Genomic DNA, 19848 nt, shown 5'->3' with positions numbered 1-19848 from the left:
TGACACACATACAAACATGTATTATACATACACAAAAATATTCGGTTCCTCTTGTGTGTCAGGAAGATTATGGAAAAATTATACAAATGCTATCCGCTGCTGGTATGTGTTCTAATGAGAAACCACCGGCAAATAGTTATCCATTGTTTGCAGACCGCATCTCAAAGGAAAAGTTAAAAATACAGTAAAATTTACATGACGGAATAACACTGCAAAATGAACTCAAAAGAAAATACGGCTTGGTTGACTAGCTGGCATGCAAGCTGTGGTGTATGGCTTCTATTCATAGAAGTGAAATTAAAGGATGCAGTTAAACACAGTTGTGAAACGTCCAGTCCAACAGCTGCATTGAGTTTGTTTTTCAATTTCTAGTTGCCTTTCTTGTTTATTAGCTGTGACTCTGAGGTCAGAATTAAAACAAATATTTTAATGGCAGCATTTATGATGTTGGCAGGGAGCGCTATGGCTTAGTCCTGCGAGTTGGACAAGACTCGATCTGGGTGGTGTGAGGTAGTCCCTCCAGACTTGAAACGGAGTCACGATTGGTGAGACTTTTCAAAGTATAATGTCTGTAAATCACACAACTGATAAGCATCCTGGAATTTGCTTTTTAGTTCTTTTAGGAAACTGGACATGCTTAAAGGATTTTAGTTTTAGGAGGCCAGAAGGGAGGATGCTTTTATAGATTTTTACCATGTTAAAAACTAACAGGATTCCACTCTTCATTTTGACAGATCTAAGGTATAAAGGCCTTTATGAACTGTGATAATTAAAACCAACTTGTGTGTAAATTATACACATCTATTCATACTATAGAAATTGTTATACGTGCTTTTAAGAGTAATTTTAGAGTCTTTGGGGCTGTAGTTTTATTTCAGTAAATTGTCTTTACTTCACCACATGTAAAAGCAAATTATAGATGTTTTATTTGTGCTAAAGCTGAATATTAGTTGCTAAATACGTTGTTGTCCACACTTGTGTGAGTTCAGTACTGCCATAGATAATACCATAAAAATAGAATCCATAGGGAAGGAAATAAGATCAGTGTTTCAGAAATCAGTTCCAGACAGATAGGTTTTTACCTTATATTTACTATTTCTGTTAGCCAAATTTCATGATAAACTTTAAGTTTCCCCTCCACCCTCTAGGAAAAGAGACAATGTTACAGACACACCAAGCTTAATTAAGTTTTCTGAACAGTGAAGCTAAAAGTATCAATTTTTTTTTAATTTTAACTTTTTATTTAAATGTGGAATGTATATATTTTTAATATATAAACATTTCTCACTACCATTTTGAAGAAGGTAAAATATAAATTATTTGATTTCAAGAGTTACATAGATCAAGGGTTTAATACAGATTACACAACAGCAGAAGATACAGAATTTCATCAACAGACCTGGATGTAACTAATGACCCTTTCTTTTAATTCTGCCTGTACTTTTTTTTTTTTTTTTAGGGTAAAAGGTATTGCCTACAGTAGTATCTTTTTCCTACAAAATGTAGCTCCTGTGGGACAGAAATTTTGAAAATACTAGCTGAAAAAGGAACTTACTTTGCATTATTTGGAGTCAGTGTTGTAACTGACATGCATTCTGTTTATTTGGTATGGTTTAGGGTCATAAAACGAGGATTTTCTAGGATTTATAGAAATATGAAGCACAAGGATGAATATTCTTTTTTAGGTTGAGTTATTGATTGGACTAGATTTGAGACAACAAATAAATATGTGTTTTACCCAAGGAAAGCCTCGTTCTAGAGATACTGAAAGAGAAAAGGAAGTTGAATTGTGTATCAAGGTGTAACTAACAAATCACAATTTTTACTTACCATGTTTGAGATTTTGATTCCAATAAAAACAGTGAAGATAATGATACAGTCAAATTTTTAAACAGAAATAATGTATTTTGTGATTGTAAAACTTCTGATTGACTAAGGAAGTGCTTTCTAGTTAAGGAGATTTTTGTCGCTCAAACTTAGATGTTTGTCAACATGAAAGTTTTTACCTAACAAATGTGTGACCAAACTTGATGTTTTCCTTTCCTTTCATCTCTAGGAGAATTTTTTATAATCAATAATAGGTATTACAATTAAAACAAAAATTTACCCTACATTAAAATTACTGATCACTGCACACGTTAATCATGTGTCTTGGCAAGCTTTTTGTATGATATATGGATGATAGCTGTGGTTTATAGGTTAAATTTTAGATGGCTGGTGACAGTTTTAATGAACACTTTAAAGTCTTATTCATTTTATTGTCTCTAACATAATTTCATTCTGTGCAGTTTGCTAGTTAATGGATAGTCTGTTCATTTATCTAGTGCATGGGTCAATAAGTTTCTTTCTCCTCTCCCTGTAGAGGGGAGGGTGGGCCAGATCCTCTCTAGCTTGCAAAGGAAGGTATGTTTTATATCACTTGCTCTCCCTGACATACACGTTGTGGGATCACAGCTTTAACAGCAGTCCCACAAATGAAGGGTACTGCAGGAATGCACGCAGGCAGCGTGTGCTGTGTGTGCTGCATATCTGCTGCCTTCTCTCCCAGGCAACACTAGCTTCTTTTTTTTAAATATATATATATATAATTTTTTTTTTTAATAATGCTAGCTTCATAAGACAGAAGGGAAGCTACAGCCTGCCTGTATTTTACACTGTTCTACACCTTGGCATATGCTGCCACAGGAGAATTTCCTATGAAAATTAGGTAGAAATGCCATTTGTTGCCTGTCACAGTTAATGCATACATTTCAGTGGTGTAAGTTGTCTTAGTCAGGATTGTGGTGGAGTCAGTGGCGGTGAGGCAAGAAGAGAATGTGCTTTATAAAACTGAGAAATCTCCGTGCTTTCTGGCTGCTGGATTTGTGCAGCAGTGCTGTAAGTGGGTGTTAGGGTGAATAACCTCTGTGTCTGAAGTAAAATCCCCCCCCGCCTCCAGTTGAACTCTGGTAGGATTTTTCCAGGCGGTACGCTGAGTTTCTGCCAGGTTGCTGAGATACTTACTTCTCAGCCCTTATAGAAATTTGAGACAGTTAATTTTTGTTTTTAAAGCTGGCACCATTCCTTATGAACATTTAGCAGGGTGCCAGCTATCCACTGTGGCGACTAATCACACGGCTGTATTTCCTCTGATTTTATGTATGTCTTCTCTGCAGTTGAATTGGGATAGTCTTATACAAGGAAAGGACAATTTCTGGCTTACCCTGAGAAACAGAACCAGGCTATCCATTGCTGAAGATAAACTATATAAATCAGACCTTCACAGGACTAACATACTTATCTGGTGTTTTTAACTTTTACACAGAAAGGTACTTTGCAAGCTTTGTACTGATTACTGTAATGCTTTTTGGTCACAAGGTCTTAAGGATGCATTTGTGCGAATAAGGGGAACATGAAAACACGTATATATTATTATATATTACCCCTAAATTTTAGATACCTCCACTAAATCTGGGGTTCAAATACCAAGTTTGATTTTGGAGGTTGCTGAGCCATCTGTTACTGTTCTGTCCATCTTCGGTGGAACTGAGTGCTGCTGTTCCTCTGTAGTTCCACTTTCTGTAGAAGCCTCAAGTTATGCAAACAATGTAGCAAATAATTTTGGAGGTTAGGTTGAAGTACCGAGGCAAGCAGCACGGGAAATAGGCTTTAGGTCTTAATTTCTCTTTTTCTGTGATTAATCAATTATCTGTGATAATTGGCTGTGCAGAATCTGAACTGGCCACAGCCTTCTGTTCTCCATACGCGGTCTCTAATGCCTGTCCTGCCAAGGTTTCCCAAGGAGGTAGTCCAGGCGCTATGGACGGTGTGGTTCTAGCAGGCTGCTGTTCAGAGGCATGTGCCTTCTCCTTTCTCTCTTCTGTGGTGTATTTGGCACAGCCTTTGACATGAATTCCTTGAAAAAGTCATAGTTGCATAGTAACTGTAATAGTACAAGCCAGTAACTTATTACAGGACCTCCCAGTTTCCCATTTTCACTTTTGCTCTGAGCTGGGACTAGCCTGTTTGGTCTTGGACTACAGCATTAGACACTGCTGACGAGCAGCAGAGCCATCCTTTCTTTGCTTTTACTCCTTGTTACTGGGAGCATACCTGCAAGTGTAACTATTGTATTTGTTTTGGGAATCGGGTTAAGAGTAGAAGTTTGCACATCTATTTGAAGTTTGTTTAAATCTTATTCCTTACTCTTATTGTGAGGTTTGTACCTTGTTTCTCAGTTAAGCTGGGGAGGGATGACTTCACTGCCAAGAACTATATGTACAAAAAAATCTAGTTAGGTGGCTGTGGGTAGCCAGGAAAGATGAGAATTATCCTGTATTTGAATTTTTTTAGAGGCTGTGCTTCAATTGCCAATTTGTTAGGCAAGTAACTAGACTTACAACCTCTGAAAAGGACATTTTGTTACAAAAGCTTAGTGGTGGTCTTCTCTTGGGGCAGTGTTTTTCAATAAAATCTTTCCTCTGCACGTCTTAAATGTAGGCTTAGAAGAGTTTGCCAGCTACAGTGTTCTGTCCTGGCGTCTTGCTGTTTTAGAGGGAGCAATAGGTGCAATATTTTTCAGTACAAGCCCTTAAAAACAAAGTATGATAATTAAGTAAAACGTCAGTTGTAGCTAAGTACACCTTCACTTTGGCAGTAGCACCAACTCTTAAATTGGTGGATGGAGGAGGTCCATTCTAATACCTGTCATATATATAATTTACATACATTGCATAGAGGGGTGTGAATTCATACAGCTACCTTGCAAGTTGAGAATGGGATGTGGTTTTGGACCAAGATAGCTTCTACATAAGGCGGGAAAGATACAGGATGTAAGACTTGGTCCTTGCGGAGTTAAAGGCAAGGTGGTAAGAAAGATTCCAAAGAAATAGGTTTAGGGAGGAAGAAAGGAGTTCTCAGTGAACAAGAAGGGGGAGACTTTTCAAGCTGTGGTAGTTGGCTGAATGAATGGTGGCATAATTCCAGCAGTGCAAGGGAGAGGGGATAGAAGAGAAGTCTGCAAGCATTATAGAAAAGAAAGAGCAGAAATCAAAGCTGTGGGTGTGACTTCAACCTGGGTTATTAGGAGAGGACAGGTTAAAAAGAAAGGGTATGTTGAAAATGAACTGTAAGTACTTCAAACTTTTAGCATTAGGGGTTGAGAGTTAATTTTAGGAAAACTGAAGGATTGAGAAGCTGTCACTCACCTAAGGTCATGCAGTAACTCAGTGCTAGAGAAGAATATTACTTAGGATCCCTGATGGTTAATCCATTGCTGGAACCAGTAAATGACATGTCAAATTCAGTTCACTTTTGTACTTTGATTTTGTTGTTGTTTAATTATGGTAAATTTAATGTCAAAGAGAGACATTTTTCAAATAAAGTAATTAGTAAATAGCTAAACAATGGTGCTGTTTTATAAATACCTGGGGGTTTTTTCTTTTCAATATGGTAAATAAATGATCTGCTTTCCAGGAGTGTTACTTCTGCCAGCTTAGCAGCTGAGAGCTGTGAAGTGCAACACATCTAAAATTTTAAATAATTACGCTTCCTTGGCTCCAGAAGAGCTTTTCCATCCATTAATAACAAGAAAATTAATGTTGGACCAGCACTAAAACAGATTAAACTGTGTACCCCTTTGGATGCCTGACTGCACCTTTAACGGACCTGAAATTCCTCTGATTATTTAAATGTTCTATATTGAAATGTGATGGTGGCCTTGAGTTAATAGTTAAAGAGGTTTAAATTGGAATGTCTCTGCAGAAGGTTTTCCCATTGATCAGAGCAAGTGGGCAGAAAAATACCTTATTTGATTGTTGGGAAGCATTTATAGTTCCTCACAGATTAACAGAATATTTTTTTTTTCCTTTCTATTTTTCCTACCCAAGGTGTACAATCAGACTTTTATTAAACATGTAGATTAGTTAAGGTTTGATGACATCTTTTGCAGTGGCAAGTGCTGTATAAGCTGATTTATTGCAGTACTGATATGGCTGCAACCAGCACCTCGCCTGTGCTTGGACTCTTACAATGACTGCAGCTTTCTCCTCAAGTTTGCAAGATTAATCTCGTTCTGGAACATCTCCTTCCTGGATATGTCATCTAGAGTAAAATGAGCTGTAATTATTTAAAGACATTTGGTTTTTCTCTGTTTATATTAACAGTTGCTTTTCAACTTTAATTACTGCCTTTGAAGACAAATGTATTAAAATTAATGTAATGGCATCATATTCAATGAATTGCAATTACAAAGATTGTGTGTCTATATCACATATGCTGGGCCAGAAGGTGAGAAATAATTTATGACCTATAGCTTGCTAGCACTGCTTTATGGTTTGTTTGTGAAGGAAGAGTGTCAGTAGTGAAATTTTTTAGCAGCAAAAGTGTAAATAAGTGGAGTGTACAAAGAGAACATCTAGTCTGTTTCAACACAAACTGTGTGTTGAATGACAACAAACAAATGGTCTCATAGTGATTAGCCAGGTTGACATCAATGAGAATGCCCTTTTCATGAAATAATTTCAGTGCTGTTTTCTTCTCTAGTTTTTAATTCAATTTGTGTATGTTCTTTTTTTTCTTCTTAAATGCTTCCCTGTAGGAAACTGATTTTCATTTTATAGAAATACTTGCCCAAGTCTAGAGCATTTTCTACCTGAACGGTGAAGACTTTTAAGAATTTCCTAAATTTTCAGTATATCTTAATCATTTAAATTCTTTTTTAAATAACTACTACACTTCAGATAGCTATGATTTAGACAAGTATTGTTTAAAAACAGGTTTAAATAAAATCACTCTCTGTTTTCCATGAGTTTAACTCTGGAAGCACACAGAACATGATTTTGAATCTGAGAAGAGATGCATATGAAATCCTGTAATCAGTGCATCATGTCATTTGGGTGGAAGAAATTTATTTAAAAGAGAGGGCCAGCGTGGTGATTTGCAGTGCATTAACTCTCCTATTTTTAAATTTCAGAAATATATGTTATCAATAGCTTAAATCCATTGCTACTTCTTAGAAAACTTCTAGATATGTAGGTTTTTTCTGATCTAAGAGTGTAACCTATTATCTCTAAAGAAATTTTCCCCAAATCAGGATTAAGTAGTAGTTAGTGGCAGAAGTTGCTAGCAGTTTTGAATAGAGCCCATTTCCTCTTTGAGGAGGGAGAGAAGATAGGAAATGTTTCTCTGTCATCATCAAATTGATGTCTTCATGCAAATAAGATACTGGACTGCTGGCAAAGTGTGATTAAGTCATTGTGCTTCATCACCTACCTTTTGCTGCAGACAGAAGTCACATAAATTATTTATTTCCATCTATGTACCATTTATAAGCTCTTTTCATTACTACCAAAAAGTCTTGCTTTGATATGAGGCCTTGAGGAGGATGGTCTTAGGCCTCCTATTTTTTTTCAGTATGTCCTGCTTCTGTAATGTTTATAACGATTTCAGTGATTTTTGTAGTCTCCTATTCCTTGCGTCTAAAAGAAAGGAAATATTAGGGTTTTCGTTTCTTTAAGCATTAAAAATGTACAGTTGTCCTAATCTAACATTATCCATGGTTGCCCTCTACGCTACTGCAGAAAGTTTCATGGTTTATTGAAGGATGGTTTCTTAGCTTTCTTTTTAGGATCATCTTTTTGTAGAAATTTTAGTCACCTTTTTACAGCAATTTTACATTTTCTTAAAATTTTTCAGGTAAATAAAGTGAATTTTAATATAAAGCTCAACACGTGGGCACACCTGTAAACGTTGTTTATTTGGGTATCCCTGTTTCTGAATATACTCTGTTTGGATGCATGACAGATTTATAATTAAATCTAAAATATATTAAAATTATCAAAGCAGTCATTTAGCACAGCAGGCATTGTTAATGAGTTGTTAGCTTCCTTTCAGATTAAAGATGCAAAAATGGATAAAAAGGGTAGAACTATTTCCTCTCTTTAGTGGCAAAAGTTCTGTAGACTTCAGGGAGGTCAGCATTTTACCCTCTCTGTAACTTTGCTTTATTGTTATTCCAATGAAAAGAGGAAAACATGATAATAGGTTTCAGCGGTGAAAATGTTTACTGCAGTCTCTGCAACTAACAAACCCCAAAAAGGCTAACATGGTGTCTATGGATTCCTCTTGGAATTACAAGGAGTGTTAAAAGAAAAAGGGAATCTGTGCCCTTTGATCTTTTGCCCTCATTTACCCAGCTGTCCTCAGTGTGTGTCCTTTAGTTTTGGGAGGGAGAAACCCATCCTGATAAAGTTTTCATATTTATTGGGCCATCAGCTGTAGTCAGACAGAGTTTGAAACTAGTGAATAGATTTTTAATATATAAAGCATACAGCTGAGCCATCTGTTGGACATGGGGAATGTCTGACAGTTTCCATACATCCACCCCAAGCTCCAAATATTCAGATTAAATACATAATTGTCCTAAGCATGTAACAGTGTATAGAGTTCTCCAAAGCACAGTCATATTTATTCACATAATATTTATTCACAATTTTTTTGGTTGTTTTTTTTTTTGTTTTCCTTCTTTTGACTTGCTAGGTTTCTTTAATATTTATTTTTAAATATTTTTGATATCTTTATTCATGTTTCTTTTGTGGTGAATTTTTTTACTTCAATAGATTTTCCTTATTTAGTTACATTTTTTTGAGACCAAATTTTGCAACTGTAGTGTGTGTGTTACACTTGGAAGTGTACACGGGCTTAGTAGCATTCATGTTTGGCTGTATTTTGACTAGCATCAGCCTCAGAGAGGGGTTAAGCGAGTATAAATAAAGCTACTGTTCATAGGTCAGGTCATATGTTTCATAAAACCATGGACCATATAAACTTTGTCACATCTTAACAAGATACGTATGAGACTGGTTTTGTGAGAGAGCTGCAGAGGAATAGAAATCCGTATAATTAGCATGCAGAAGGTAGGAATGCCAAGGAAATGTGTATGGACTGAATCAGGAGCCACTGCAAGTCGGCGCGGTTCTGCTGAGCTCTCTGATCCTGTAATTCGGAAATCTACAAAGCATAATACGAGTGTTGCATGGTATCTATGCTCATTTTTTAAAAATACAATCAGAGAAATTGTTGATATTTTTTGTTGCTGTTCATGTAAATAGTGTATCTGTGCAGTGGCGGTGCTGGTCTCTACATGGCTATGTGTGCATGGAGACGCAAGTTGCATTCCTAAATTAAAGTGTATCGGTATGTTTCCTCCATGCAGATGCATGCCTGCTTTGCTAACGTTTGTGCCCTCCGGTGTTTTTAAAACAAAGCTGATGCAGCTTGAACGTGTCGAGTTGTTGGGTGTGTAATTACAGAATGACAATGTTTTGGAAAGTGGAAAAAACCTTGTGTTGCTCTGAAAGACGGCTTTATTTAAAGTGAAGTTCCTCATGAAGCTGAAACCCAAGGTGAAATTGTGTGTACTTCATTTGTATGCATATAATAAACAACATGCAATTAGATAGGTGTTATAAATAGGATGTGGTGGAGATGCTTGGGCTACTCAGGTTTCCTAGATTTTATAGCAAGTACCCAACCGAGATGTGCTGCTCTCTAATTTTGCCGTTTGGGCTAACCAGCTGACGCCTAGTTGAAAAGAGTTATGTTCCTACAAGGCCACAGAAGCCCAAGTATTCAGTCTCCGTCTCCTTTGGATTGTGGAGAACTCTGTGTACCATCAGCAACTTCAATCCCACCCTTTAGGCCAACCCTCATCTATCAAACCCGGGCTGAGAGCGAGCGAGAGGAAGCTCCCAGATAAACATACAGCAGCGCCTAAACTCCTAATCACTCTGGGCTTCCGCTTCCAGGCCCTATAATTAGAAGTCCTTCTTTTCCTTGTATTCCCAGTTGACGCAAATGCTTTTTGTGGCTTGGCACCTCATTTAGGGCGTGGGCTTAGTTTATGGCCAGGCCAGAGTCTGGTTTAGTCTTCTGATACTGCATAAATAGCTCTTAACCCACAGTCAACATCTGTACTAGTTTTTCCTTTTATGCGTGTATTCTCTGTATTTTTTAATGTTACGCTCCTGAAAGAAGCTTATTGTTTCCCAAAGAGAATGCATGGAAAGTAGGAAGCTGTAAATTAGGGCAAATGTATCTGTCAGGCAAAACAAAGCATCAGTAATTATTGTTTTTTTTTCCACCTAGGATATTTGTTCCTCTTAAACTGTATTTTAATCATCTCGGTGGATTTGAAAAACCACACAGTAAAATAGTCATTAATTTCACCTAGCTGCACCCCACATATTATGGATAAGCAAAATCAGGATTTTTGCAGTGAGATACATACTAAGTAATACCCACCTTACATATAAATGTCCACTGGGTTCTGTGTATGCAAGACTTTCAATTGATTTCAGATGTTATCTGTTAAACAGGGATTAATGCCAGTTTGAAAAATAAGCAGGAAATCCTTGAGAATTATTCACTTTTCATCTATGATTATTCATACATAAAGTACATCATAAGAGAAAACATTTTGGGCTGAACTTATGACAGCTTTAACCCGTATTTCCGTCTAAACAACTTTTTTGGAAAAACTGTCACAAGGGTCTTTTAGAAAGCTGAGTTGAAGTTTCCTGCACTTGAAAGTGAAAGTGAGGTAACGACCAAGATTCCAGTTCATGTTTCTCTACTGGGATTAGGTATTTCTGCTGGAGTGTTGCAGCAGCCTTTTGTTGCAGGGAGAGATGGAGAGAGACACGGAGTAGCTGAGCTGTAATAATTGAAAACTGTGGCTCTGCAGTGTGAAGCAATAAGAGCTGGAAAATACCACACCAAGCCCCAAGTCAAATGTTCTAAAACACCAGTGATTTATTGTTTGAATAACAGTACTAAGTAAGATATTTCAAAATGCTGTTTTATAAATACACGTTCTTTCACATCTGTGGTATTGTGCTTGGGACCTCTGTGTTGATACAAGTTCTGCAATTATTTATTTGTAATTCAACTGCGAATGTGAGTATGAAAGGTCCTCCTTTGACTTAATGAAAAATAGTTGCTAATGTGAGCGAAGGGCCTGTTTTCCCTCGGCTTTCATCTAAAAAAATGCATTGCTTCCAAACAGTGACAGACAGCAGGATTTTAGATTAGGCATGCAAAATTGCCAAATCAGATACGACCCATCTTTCTATTTTTAAGCCAATTCCTTTCCACCCACAAATGTATTATCTTTCACCTCTGTACTCCTTCTGCGAGTAAGTGAAAACAGGAAAATAAAAAAAAAGAAGCCCAAAAAACACGAAACCTAAGAAAGTTGAAGGCAACGCATGTTAATAGGGAATCAAGAACTATGTACATCATATGGAACTGATCAGACCTGCAGATAGGCAAGCACATTTCATGGCTTCATTTGTTCAGATATGGTGTATGCCATCAAAAGAACAAACGGGTAACACGGTGTGCTTTATGGATTTGTGTGACACATGTTGTAGTGTATGGTCCCAAAGTGAGCTCTCTAGCAATGCTCTGCTCGGGTTAAGTAGAGATTACAAATTTGGGAAAAAAAAATTTGTGAGGAGAAGGGTGAAATTATATCACGTCTGCGTACTGCGGGGTTTATTGCACCATCCGCAGACACCTGCATTTCTAGCCAATACTGGAAACAAGATCCTGGTTAGCTAAACAGCCGATAGATTTGATGGACAACGCAGCCTGGTAATTCCTGTGTTTGCACTGGCTCATGATGATTACGCAGCTCTCTGTCTCCAGCTTCCAGACAGATTTTTGGCTCGTTTAAAGTTGGGTTTTTTTACGATCTTCATTGCGCTGTGCCATGTGATGGGATACACATGAAGAATGCTGTGCTCAGATCTCTGGGTGCATTCAACTGTGCGTATGTATTTATAAAAGACTTCTAGCACTTTGGGGGAAGAAAAAAAAATCTACGTTTGCTGAAGCTGTCTGCTCAGTGTTGAGAGAAACCTTATGTATTCATCTCTTCCAGCTTTTCCTTCTGCAGAGCTCCTTTCTATCTGGAGTAAGAGAGAGCTCAAAGGGACCAAAAGTCGACTCAACTTCTGTATAAAGTTATCTAATGCGTGAGGAGAGGCAAACACGGGACTACAGAAAATAAATCCTTACTGTGTTGAATTAGCTCTTTTGCAATATGCTTTCTCCAGTAATAGTGGCAGCCTCATTCTAGCACACAAACCCCTGTTTGCTTCCAGCTTTCTCCACTGGAAATGCTATATATTATTGAGAGCCGCACACTTCACTAGAAGGGAGGCGATGTTTCAGAACAGAATTAATGCAAATTGTGTGCATAATCCCACACTAAAGACTTGGCTGACTTGCACTTGAGCAACTTTAGCTGTATTTCCTATCAACACAGTCACTACAAATCAGGGAAATTGCCAGTTAAGCCAACATTAACATCCAGACCAACCTCAACTCACATGCCTTACCGCCCAAACATAATACCCAAATGCACTCACAGATTTCTTAGCTCCATAACAAACTCTCTTTCATTTCTAACACTCGGCATCAGAGTCACAGCCTCTAACAGTAAAAGTGTGTCTACTGGAGGGAATCTTGCTGAGGTCAGATTGAAGATTTAGCATTTGGGTGATTTTGAGGAAATGGCTGTGCACAATGTGGGTGGGCTCACACTCTGTCCAAGCTCTACCAGCGTCGGTGGGCAAGCTGAGAAGGAAACTCGTAGGCAGTTTTGTCTCTGGATGCAATTTGGATTTCTCACCGGTCTTGTACCTTGACTGCTGGTGGCCCTCATGGTCTTGAAAGCATTTGTTTACCTTCACAAGATCCTTATTTCCGAAGAGCAAGAGAGGCATACGCCTGTTGGTGCTCACGGGAAGCCTGCGATGATGCTCTGTTATCCTGTGTGGAGGCTCCAGGGCTGGGCTGTGCCTCCCGTGAGCCCAGGCGTGTGTTCACCATCCCGCTTTGGCCTCGGAGAAGGAGGAGGCAGCACTGAGGAGTGGCGTTGGGCCCAGAAGGTCAAGGCTTTGGCTGCTGAAATGTGTCTGTTTGGGCTTAAGGGAAGGGGGATTCCAGGGTTGCCAAGGAGGGAAAACACTCGGGATGCCGATCTAGTGATGTTGTAACGGTGGTTCAGTAGAAAAGTTAATTAAACTTAACCTTTACAAAGAGAGTGTCTCTCTGCTTCTCAGTACGCAAGAGTTGTGTGTGGGTTTTTTCAGTTTAATTCTAAATTTTTGTACATGGCATATGCTAGCGCTTTAATGGAAACTTGTGAGAGCTTTCAGACTTCTACTGTATATATTTGTTTAGCAGCAGTGAGCAGAAGAGGAAAGGATTAATTGTGGAGCCATGCGTAAACAAACTGAGAAAGCGAATACTCTTTCATGACAGAAATAAGATTATCATTTATCCTTTCATTAGGCATCGTATAAAACGTGAAGACCTAAGTTCTTTTCCTGAGGGATGAAATATTTCAGTTGTGCTTTATGTGGAGAATCAACACAACAGAGCCTTGTGCAAATTCCTGCTTTTCTTTAATAGATGGGTACCTTGAAAATTATTTAGAATGCACTTCAATGTAGCTGTTCAACTGCTAAAGTCACTTTGTACTTCATGTTAATTAAATGTTGGAGGATTACTTTGCATGATAACTTCTTAAATGTCATTAATAAGCAAGGTAACATGAACATTTGTATACAGAAAAGTAGATCTGAAGTTTGTTTACTGTAGTCCTGAATCCTGCCGTGATGCTATACCTTTCTTATATGTATAAAATAATTATTTTTATGGTATAAAAACTTAAACTTTTATGGTAAATTGACTTCAAGTTTGTAAATGTTTAAAAACTGGGTTATGGACTGACAGATAGTGGGAGAAAAAAGTATATAGAAGTTACTGTGATTTTGCTGATCTTCTAATTTAATCATTTCAGTACATCCATCAGTGACCTATTTTCAATGAAGTTAGTACCTAATTTAATATTTCACTTGAAAGCTCTCAACTCTTATTTGCTGCCTTTCAAGCAATAAATCAGTTTCTTTCATATACATTTATAAGAAAGATGCTTCTTCAGGACTGCTTTTGATATGGTCTTTTTGGCTGGGTTTTGATAATGTCTTGTCTTCCAAAAATTATTATTGTGGAAACATCTATCTTTTTTATACTGGCTCTTTCCCAGTGAAGAGCGTTTTGGGGTTTCGCTCTAACATTCATCACTTCAATGCTTCATATTGGTCACACAAGTTCTCAACTTTAGTTAGTTACCCAGATTTTTCAGTTGGCTTTTGTAGATTTGTATTGTAATACTTGAGTAGTAATACTGTTAATATGGTTTCGGGTGAAGTTCTGATTCATTTTTGTGAAGTGAATCCCTTGCAATTCAGAAATTTTCTGCAACTGTTTTCTTTTGTTTCCAGAAACAAAATGTAAGCCAGGCTAGCTTTTTTAGATAGATATTCTTAAGCCTCTTCTTTCAAAGTGATTAATCTCTTGTGCTTTTGTGTTTCTTTTTTCTTTTTCTTTTTTTTACCCAGGGATGTTGCTGGTCACTACTGATACATTAGGCCATGATTTCCATGTTTTTCAAATACTGACACATCCTTGGTCATCATCACAAAGTGCCGTCCATCATTTGTATACCCTTCACAGGGGAGAGACTGAAGCCAAAGTAAGTTAAACTATTTGCTGAAGAATAATCCCCAGGCACCTTATACATTTTGTGTATGTTGGCACTTTAATATTTGTTTCAGCACACAAAGAGCCTTTCTTATGTTATAGCCACAGAAAGGATAAGAGCACAGCATTTAACCTGGACAATAATAAATTCTTGCCCTTTACAATGAGGTGCTGTCAGATTTATTCGGATATGACACTACCTCCAAAGAGCCCAGGTTATTAGCTGTGTTTGTACTTAACCTTTTCTCATGTAACATGTTAAACATTTGTCTGGTGCCCATGAAGCAACTGTCAAGGTTTGCTTGCCTTTGATGGTAAAAGCCATAGACAGACAATTAAAGAGTTGAAGAGTTAATCAAAAGGCTTTGATTAACTTTTATTTACACTTTAGCATAGTGGGGGAACCTGTTGGAGACTGTAGTGATACATATTGAACTCCCCATTTTAAAAATCTCACTCTTAAAGAGGGAAGACTAAGTTAGGCTATTAGCATAGGGTGAAAAAGCCTTAAACTCGATTTGTAAAAATGTTCACCAAACTGAATTACTGATAAAGTGGAAAAAAGTGAGAGATGACTTTTGCTAGCATCACTCTGGTAGAGGCAGTTACATGTGTTATGCTTGAATCCTTCACTGTGATGCTTTTAGGCATCAGGAGAGCCTCACCTTTCTAGCATTGAGTAACTGTTGAAGAACCTGTTTTAAATACATAAATAAAAATGTCACCACAGGGTAAGAAATGAGTATTGCACTTGCTGATGCAATTACACACTGAAAGCACAGACTTGTGACAGTCTGGCAGATGTAAACTAGTGTGACAGAGAGAAGCCTCAGGCACTGTGATTATGACCCTGACACTGGAAGCTTTGATTATTATGGTACCATGATTATAGTTCCTTCAAACCATTTTTCTTCCTGTGAGTTGTGCAGTTACCATTAAGTTTTTTGCCTTACCTTTGTAACAAGTAGAACCTGAAAGCTTGATTTAGTGTAGTAGTGGTTGATAATGTTTTGGTCTGTGCAAAGTTAAATTACTGGTAGTTTAAATACTCTGAAGCTTTGCTGCTACCATTCGGGAAAAGTGTAATTACTGTTACAGGCGGTGGTTTACTATAGGAAGGAATAACCCATCTGGAAAGTGAGAGGAAATTAGGAAAAACTGCCCATGTGGGATAATTATATATAGTGCTTACAAGTAATTTTTATAAATAATATAAAGGGCATTGAGATCTGGGTGTATACATATACTCTGTCATCTTTTTGAGCATGCACTATAATGTGTGTAATGTTTTAGAGTTATTTTTGTTCTACTTTCATACAAAAAATGGGAAACATCCTATAATCAATATTGAAACCCAAAGCATAGGACTCCAGTCACTAGGAACAAAGATGTTCTTCTGTGTTTTACAGCTGATAATTTTGTTTTTAGGGCATACATTGGAAACCAAACATAACATGTTTTAGAGAATAAACCTTTATTGATACGCCTTTTTTGGGATATAGTATTAACATCTCTGTGAAAGCGTTACATTAAAATTCTCAGAATCAACATAGTAAAGTTTTTTCTGACTTTGCCACATAGTTTTCATTTGGGATGTGAACAGTATAGCTTTTGGAATGGTATAAAATTGAGAAAATTCTAACCAGTCTGAGGCACATTGGTGGATTTCACAACTCCCTTGATAATTATCCAGCAACAATATCGCATTGGTACCCATGATTCTCAATACACATCTATCGTGTAAAATATTTACATAATATGATGGATGGTTTTCCTTTTTTATTTTACTTCTTTTTACAATAACAGTGCTTGTAGATGTTTAGTGAGAAGAGTAGTATGTGGTGCTATTCTTTTGTTCTGTAGATTTCGTGTATGAGTAGCATTAGACAAGAATTTTGGAGACACTTCAATTTAAAATTCTCAATGCATATATTCTGAGATACACACTGGAAGACACTGTACCTCCTTTCTTGGTTAGAATAGTATTTCTACATTTGTAACCAGACTTTTTTTCTGCCCCCACTTCCTAGTTTAAAGCTAACTGTGAATCAAGGCCAATGGTCTTAAAGGTCACCTTCTGTACTGGAGCTATAAAAAGTTCTAATTTGTGTTGATGGACATGAATGATTATCAGTGTCAAAATTTGTTTAGCTAGTACGCATTATAAATTGTTTAAATATCATCATTATGCCCTTGTTATATGTGGTATTTTAATGTCCATACTGAGATCATCTGCTTTTGTGCTTGAGACTCTGACCAATAGAGCTTCGCCACATATTTCCCAAAATATTGTTCTTTCACAGCCTGATGCATGATTTTTCTTTTCTTGCTTTGTGATCCATGAGCGTGTTTCTTGCAAGTACTTATTGCTGATATTATAAGACCATTTAGTTAATGGACAATGAACTGGTTCATTGGTGATGTGTACAAAAGTTTCACGTACTTGTAGGAGTGGCTGTGTGTAAGCTGCTGGACACACAGAAGTGCCCTGTATGGGATCATTGATTCTGCACAAATTGACTGTACATGGTGTACACTGTAAGACAAATTTCTCCAAGAAGTGTAGGATCTGCAGTGTATGCTTTGTGTAATACGTGGCATGCCAATTCCCCTTGGGGAGCAGAAATTTGGAACCATATATATATTGGTGTTCCAAATATTGATGGGTATATCTGGTGTTAAGAGTAATGTTTGAATTGTAATTTCAGCCAGTTTAGAATATCAGCCCTGGAGGGTATCCCATTTGGCAGGGCTGCAGAATGCCCAGTCTCCGTTGTACTTTGTCTTTAGTGGTTGGAGAGCAGACTGGTTGCTTGGTATTTCTTATCTGTCTCCTAAGAGAAGATGATAGGAAGTCCTCTCTGTCATTAATACACAGAAGCATCTTAAGTGGGTTAAGTTATATGCTTAATGTATATTACAAAAAAAAAAAAAAAAAAACAAAGCTGGTGTTGTGATTTAATAAAGGCATTTTCTGATTGATTTACTGCAATCAAGCAGTGTCTCTAAGTCACTCACCTGTCTTTCTACTGGGTCAGATGTATTAGCTATACAGTTACTGTGACTTAATAAAACGAAAGAATATATGCTGTATTATTCATTAATTTTCAACCTTCCAGACAAATTCTGGCTTGGTTTGGGGTTGAGAAATTTCAGTCTGAAAGGCCATTCCTACCTTTTCCTGACCATTTCTGAAATACAGAGACTAGTTGGAAAGAGATCTGTGGGGGTTTTGCTCCTTTCATGGACATCAGGATCTTGTCCTTAGCCAAAGAGAATTTATGCAAAGCATCTGCAAATGAGTTGGCCTCTCCAACCTGACAGTGTCACTGAAATCGTACCATTAATGAATGGGATAAAATAGAGACCTTCTATTTTGAATTTTATAAAAGAAAATTGAAAATAGATTTTAATACAGAATGTTGTGTTTACATTGACAGTCTATCCCGATAGCTATGCTTATACTATTTGAAATTTTCTGCTTGATGGAGGAGAGAAGGATGAGGCTGTTACAAGTTCCTCCACAAGATAAGCTTTGCCTGTGCTGAGATGCTGCCTGCAGCAGGTTGTACTGGTATTCAGTAGGTGAACATACGTGCTTTCTGGACAACGGACTGCCAGCATCCCTGGAGTGGTGTCCAAAGGCACCTGCTAGCCATCTTCCAGATTTTTTTGTTAGTGATCTTCTCTTTAGGGCTTGACTGCCATGCTGGTTCACTTGCTGATGGCTCCATGATGCTGAGAGAGATTTAGGTACTGAGCTTGGGTTTCTGAGCTTTCATTCCCCTTAATACACAATTAAAGGTAAGTAGTAGTGTTCTCCCTGATGTTCACAGCTAGTTTTCATAACATGGTTTTCCTTTTCTCTTTCTGCATGCTTCGAACAGTGAAACAGAGTGTTACCAAGTTTTAAAAGCGTTGTTATCGCAAAACTGTGTTGTGTTTGCTGACTTTGAGCAGCAAATATAGGAAGAAGTCTTATGTGCTGAATAAAACTTTGAGTCGGGACTGTGAAGATCACTGAGTTCCTAACAAAGCCACTTACTTTTTTGTGTGACTGAAATGATGAGGCAAGATGGAAAGTGGGCCTGTGCCTCGTAAGGAAATTGCAAGAACAACAGCCATGAAAGAATGGGAAGTGCTCAGATACTTCATTGGTTCGAGTGATGTGAGTCCCAAGGTCACAATGTTCAAAGTTACTTTCCTGCAAGAACAGAAGTCACTGTTTCAGTTACATTGGATTCATATCCTTTAGTCTTTAAGTGCCACTTATGCTTTAGAATTTTTTTTATTACTTAAGAAAATAAAAAATAGTATGTTTGATGCACTGTGTTACATCATGAAGGTTCATTGCAAGCACTGATTGTATTTAACCATGCCAGAGAGAGAGCTGAAGCTCACAGAGAATCCAGGCTTGCACAATTCAGCTGTAAAGGGGAAAAATGTGCATGTCTATGTGGTACACGTTTTGCTTAAGGATACGTTTTCTTGTCCTACAGCTCTTACATTGCGAGTCAACACTTACTGCACTCGTATTTTTACCCAAGAGCATTTTGGAAGGCTTTTAATGAAGGTATAGCATGTTCTGAACTGAGGAAGCTCATTTACTTGCAGATGAAAGTTAGACTGTCACCTGATGATCCTTTCTCTTTGATCTGAAATTGTAAACAGAAAAAAAAAAATCCCTGAAAACAGTATTATCTCAACCTAGAACAAATAAACATAATGATAGCATCAGTGGGCTGGTGGCCAGGGTCCTCTGTAATCTTCTACGCTGTCAGACTTCTGTTATTCTGACTCTCGAACTGGTGTTATAACTGACTTCAGTCAGCATAGGTAAACAGAGAGCATGATAAAAACATTCCAGCGTGGGTTGCCACAGAACATGTGCGATTTTACGCTTTTCTGGGGAATGCATGAATGTTTTTGTGATGTGGTTTCATAGAGACTGTTCAAGGTTGTGTCACATACCGTGTCCAGGTAGTGAAACACTGGAATAGTTTACAAACATTTGATGTAAACCTCCATGGGTAATAGAAGTCTCTTCCTATCTTTTGACAGACTGACATAGTAGCAATTATTTGAAATAGTCTCTGGAAGAGAGACTTCCTTATTGCCAGGAAAGGATCTGGGGACAGTCCTGAAATAACAAAGATTGATTTAACGAAGCTGATCAGTCTTTGATGAAAGCAGACAGTAAGAAACTGCTACAGTTAGGAGCAGCTTAACTATCTTGAGGAGACGGAGCTCTAA

The 19848-nt window shown here is 37.6% G+C and overlaps 1 protein-coding gene across 14 annotated transcripts in view; it reads left to right on the top strand.

Annotated features, from left to right (window-relative positions):
- Positions 1-19848, top strand: part of BCAS3 (BCAS3 microtubule associated cell migration factor) — a 370223-nt gene that overhangs the window by 95217 nt on the left and 255158 nt on the right. For all 14 annotated transcript variants that reach the window (XM_055719601.1, XM_055719623.1, XM_055719580.1 and 11 more), the window contains exon 14: positions 14454-14587. In XM_055719601.1, coding sequence (XP_055575576.1) covers positions 14454-14587 — 134 coding nt within the window. The remainder of the gene's footprint in view (positions 1-14453; positions 14588-19848) is intronic.

Source organism: Falco cherrug, chromosome 1 (genome assembly GCF_023634085.1).
Source record: "Falco cherrug isolate bFalChe1 chromosome 1, bFalChe1.pri, whole genome shotgun sequence".
NCBI lineage: Eukaryota > Metazoa > Chordata > Aves > Falconiformes > Falconidae > Falco > Falco cherrug.
The sequence above is the reverse complement of the archived record's forward strand: the minus strand, read 5'-3'. Positions and strand labels throughout refer to the sequence as shown.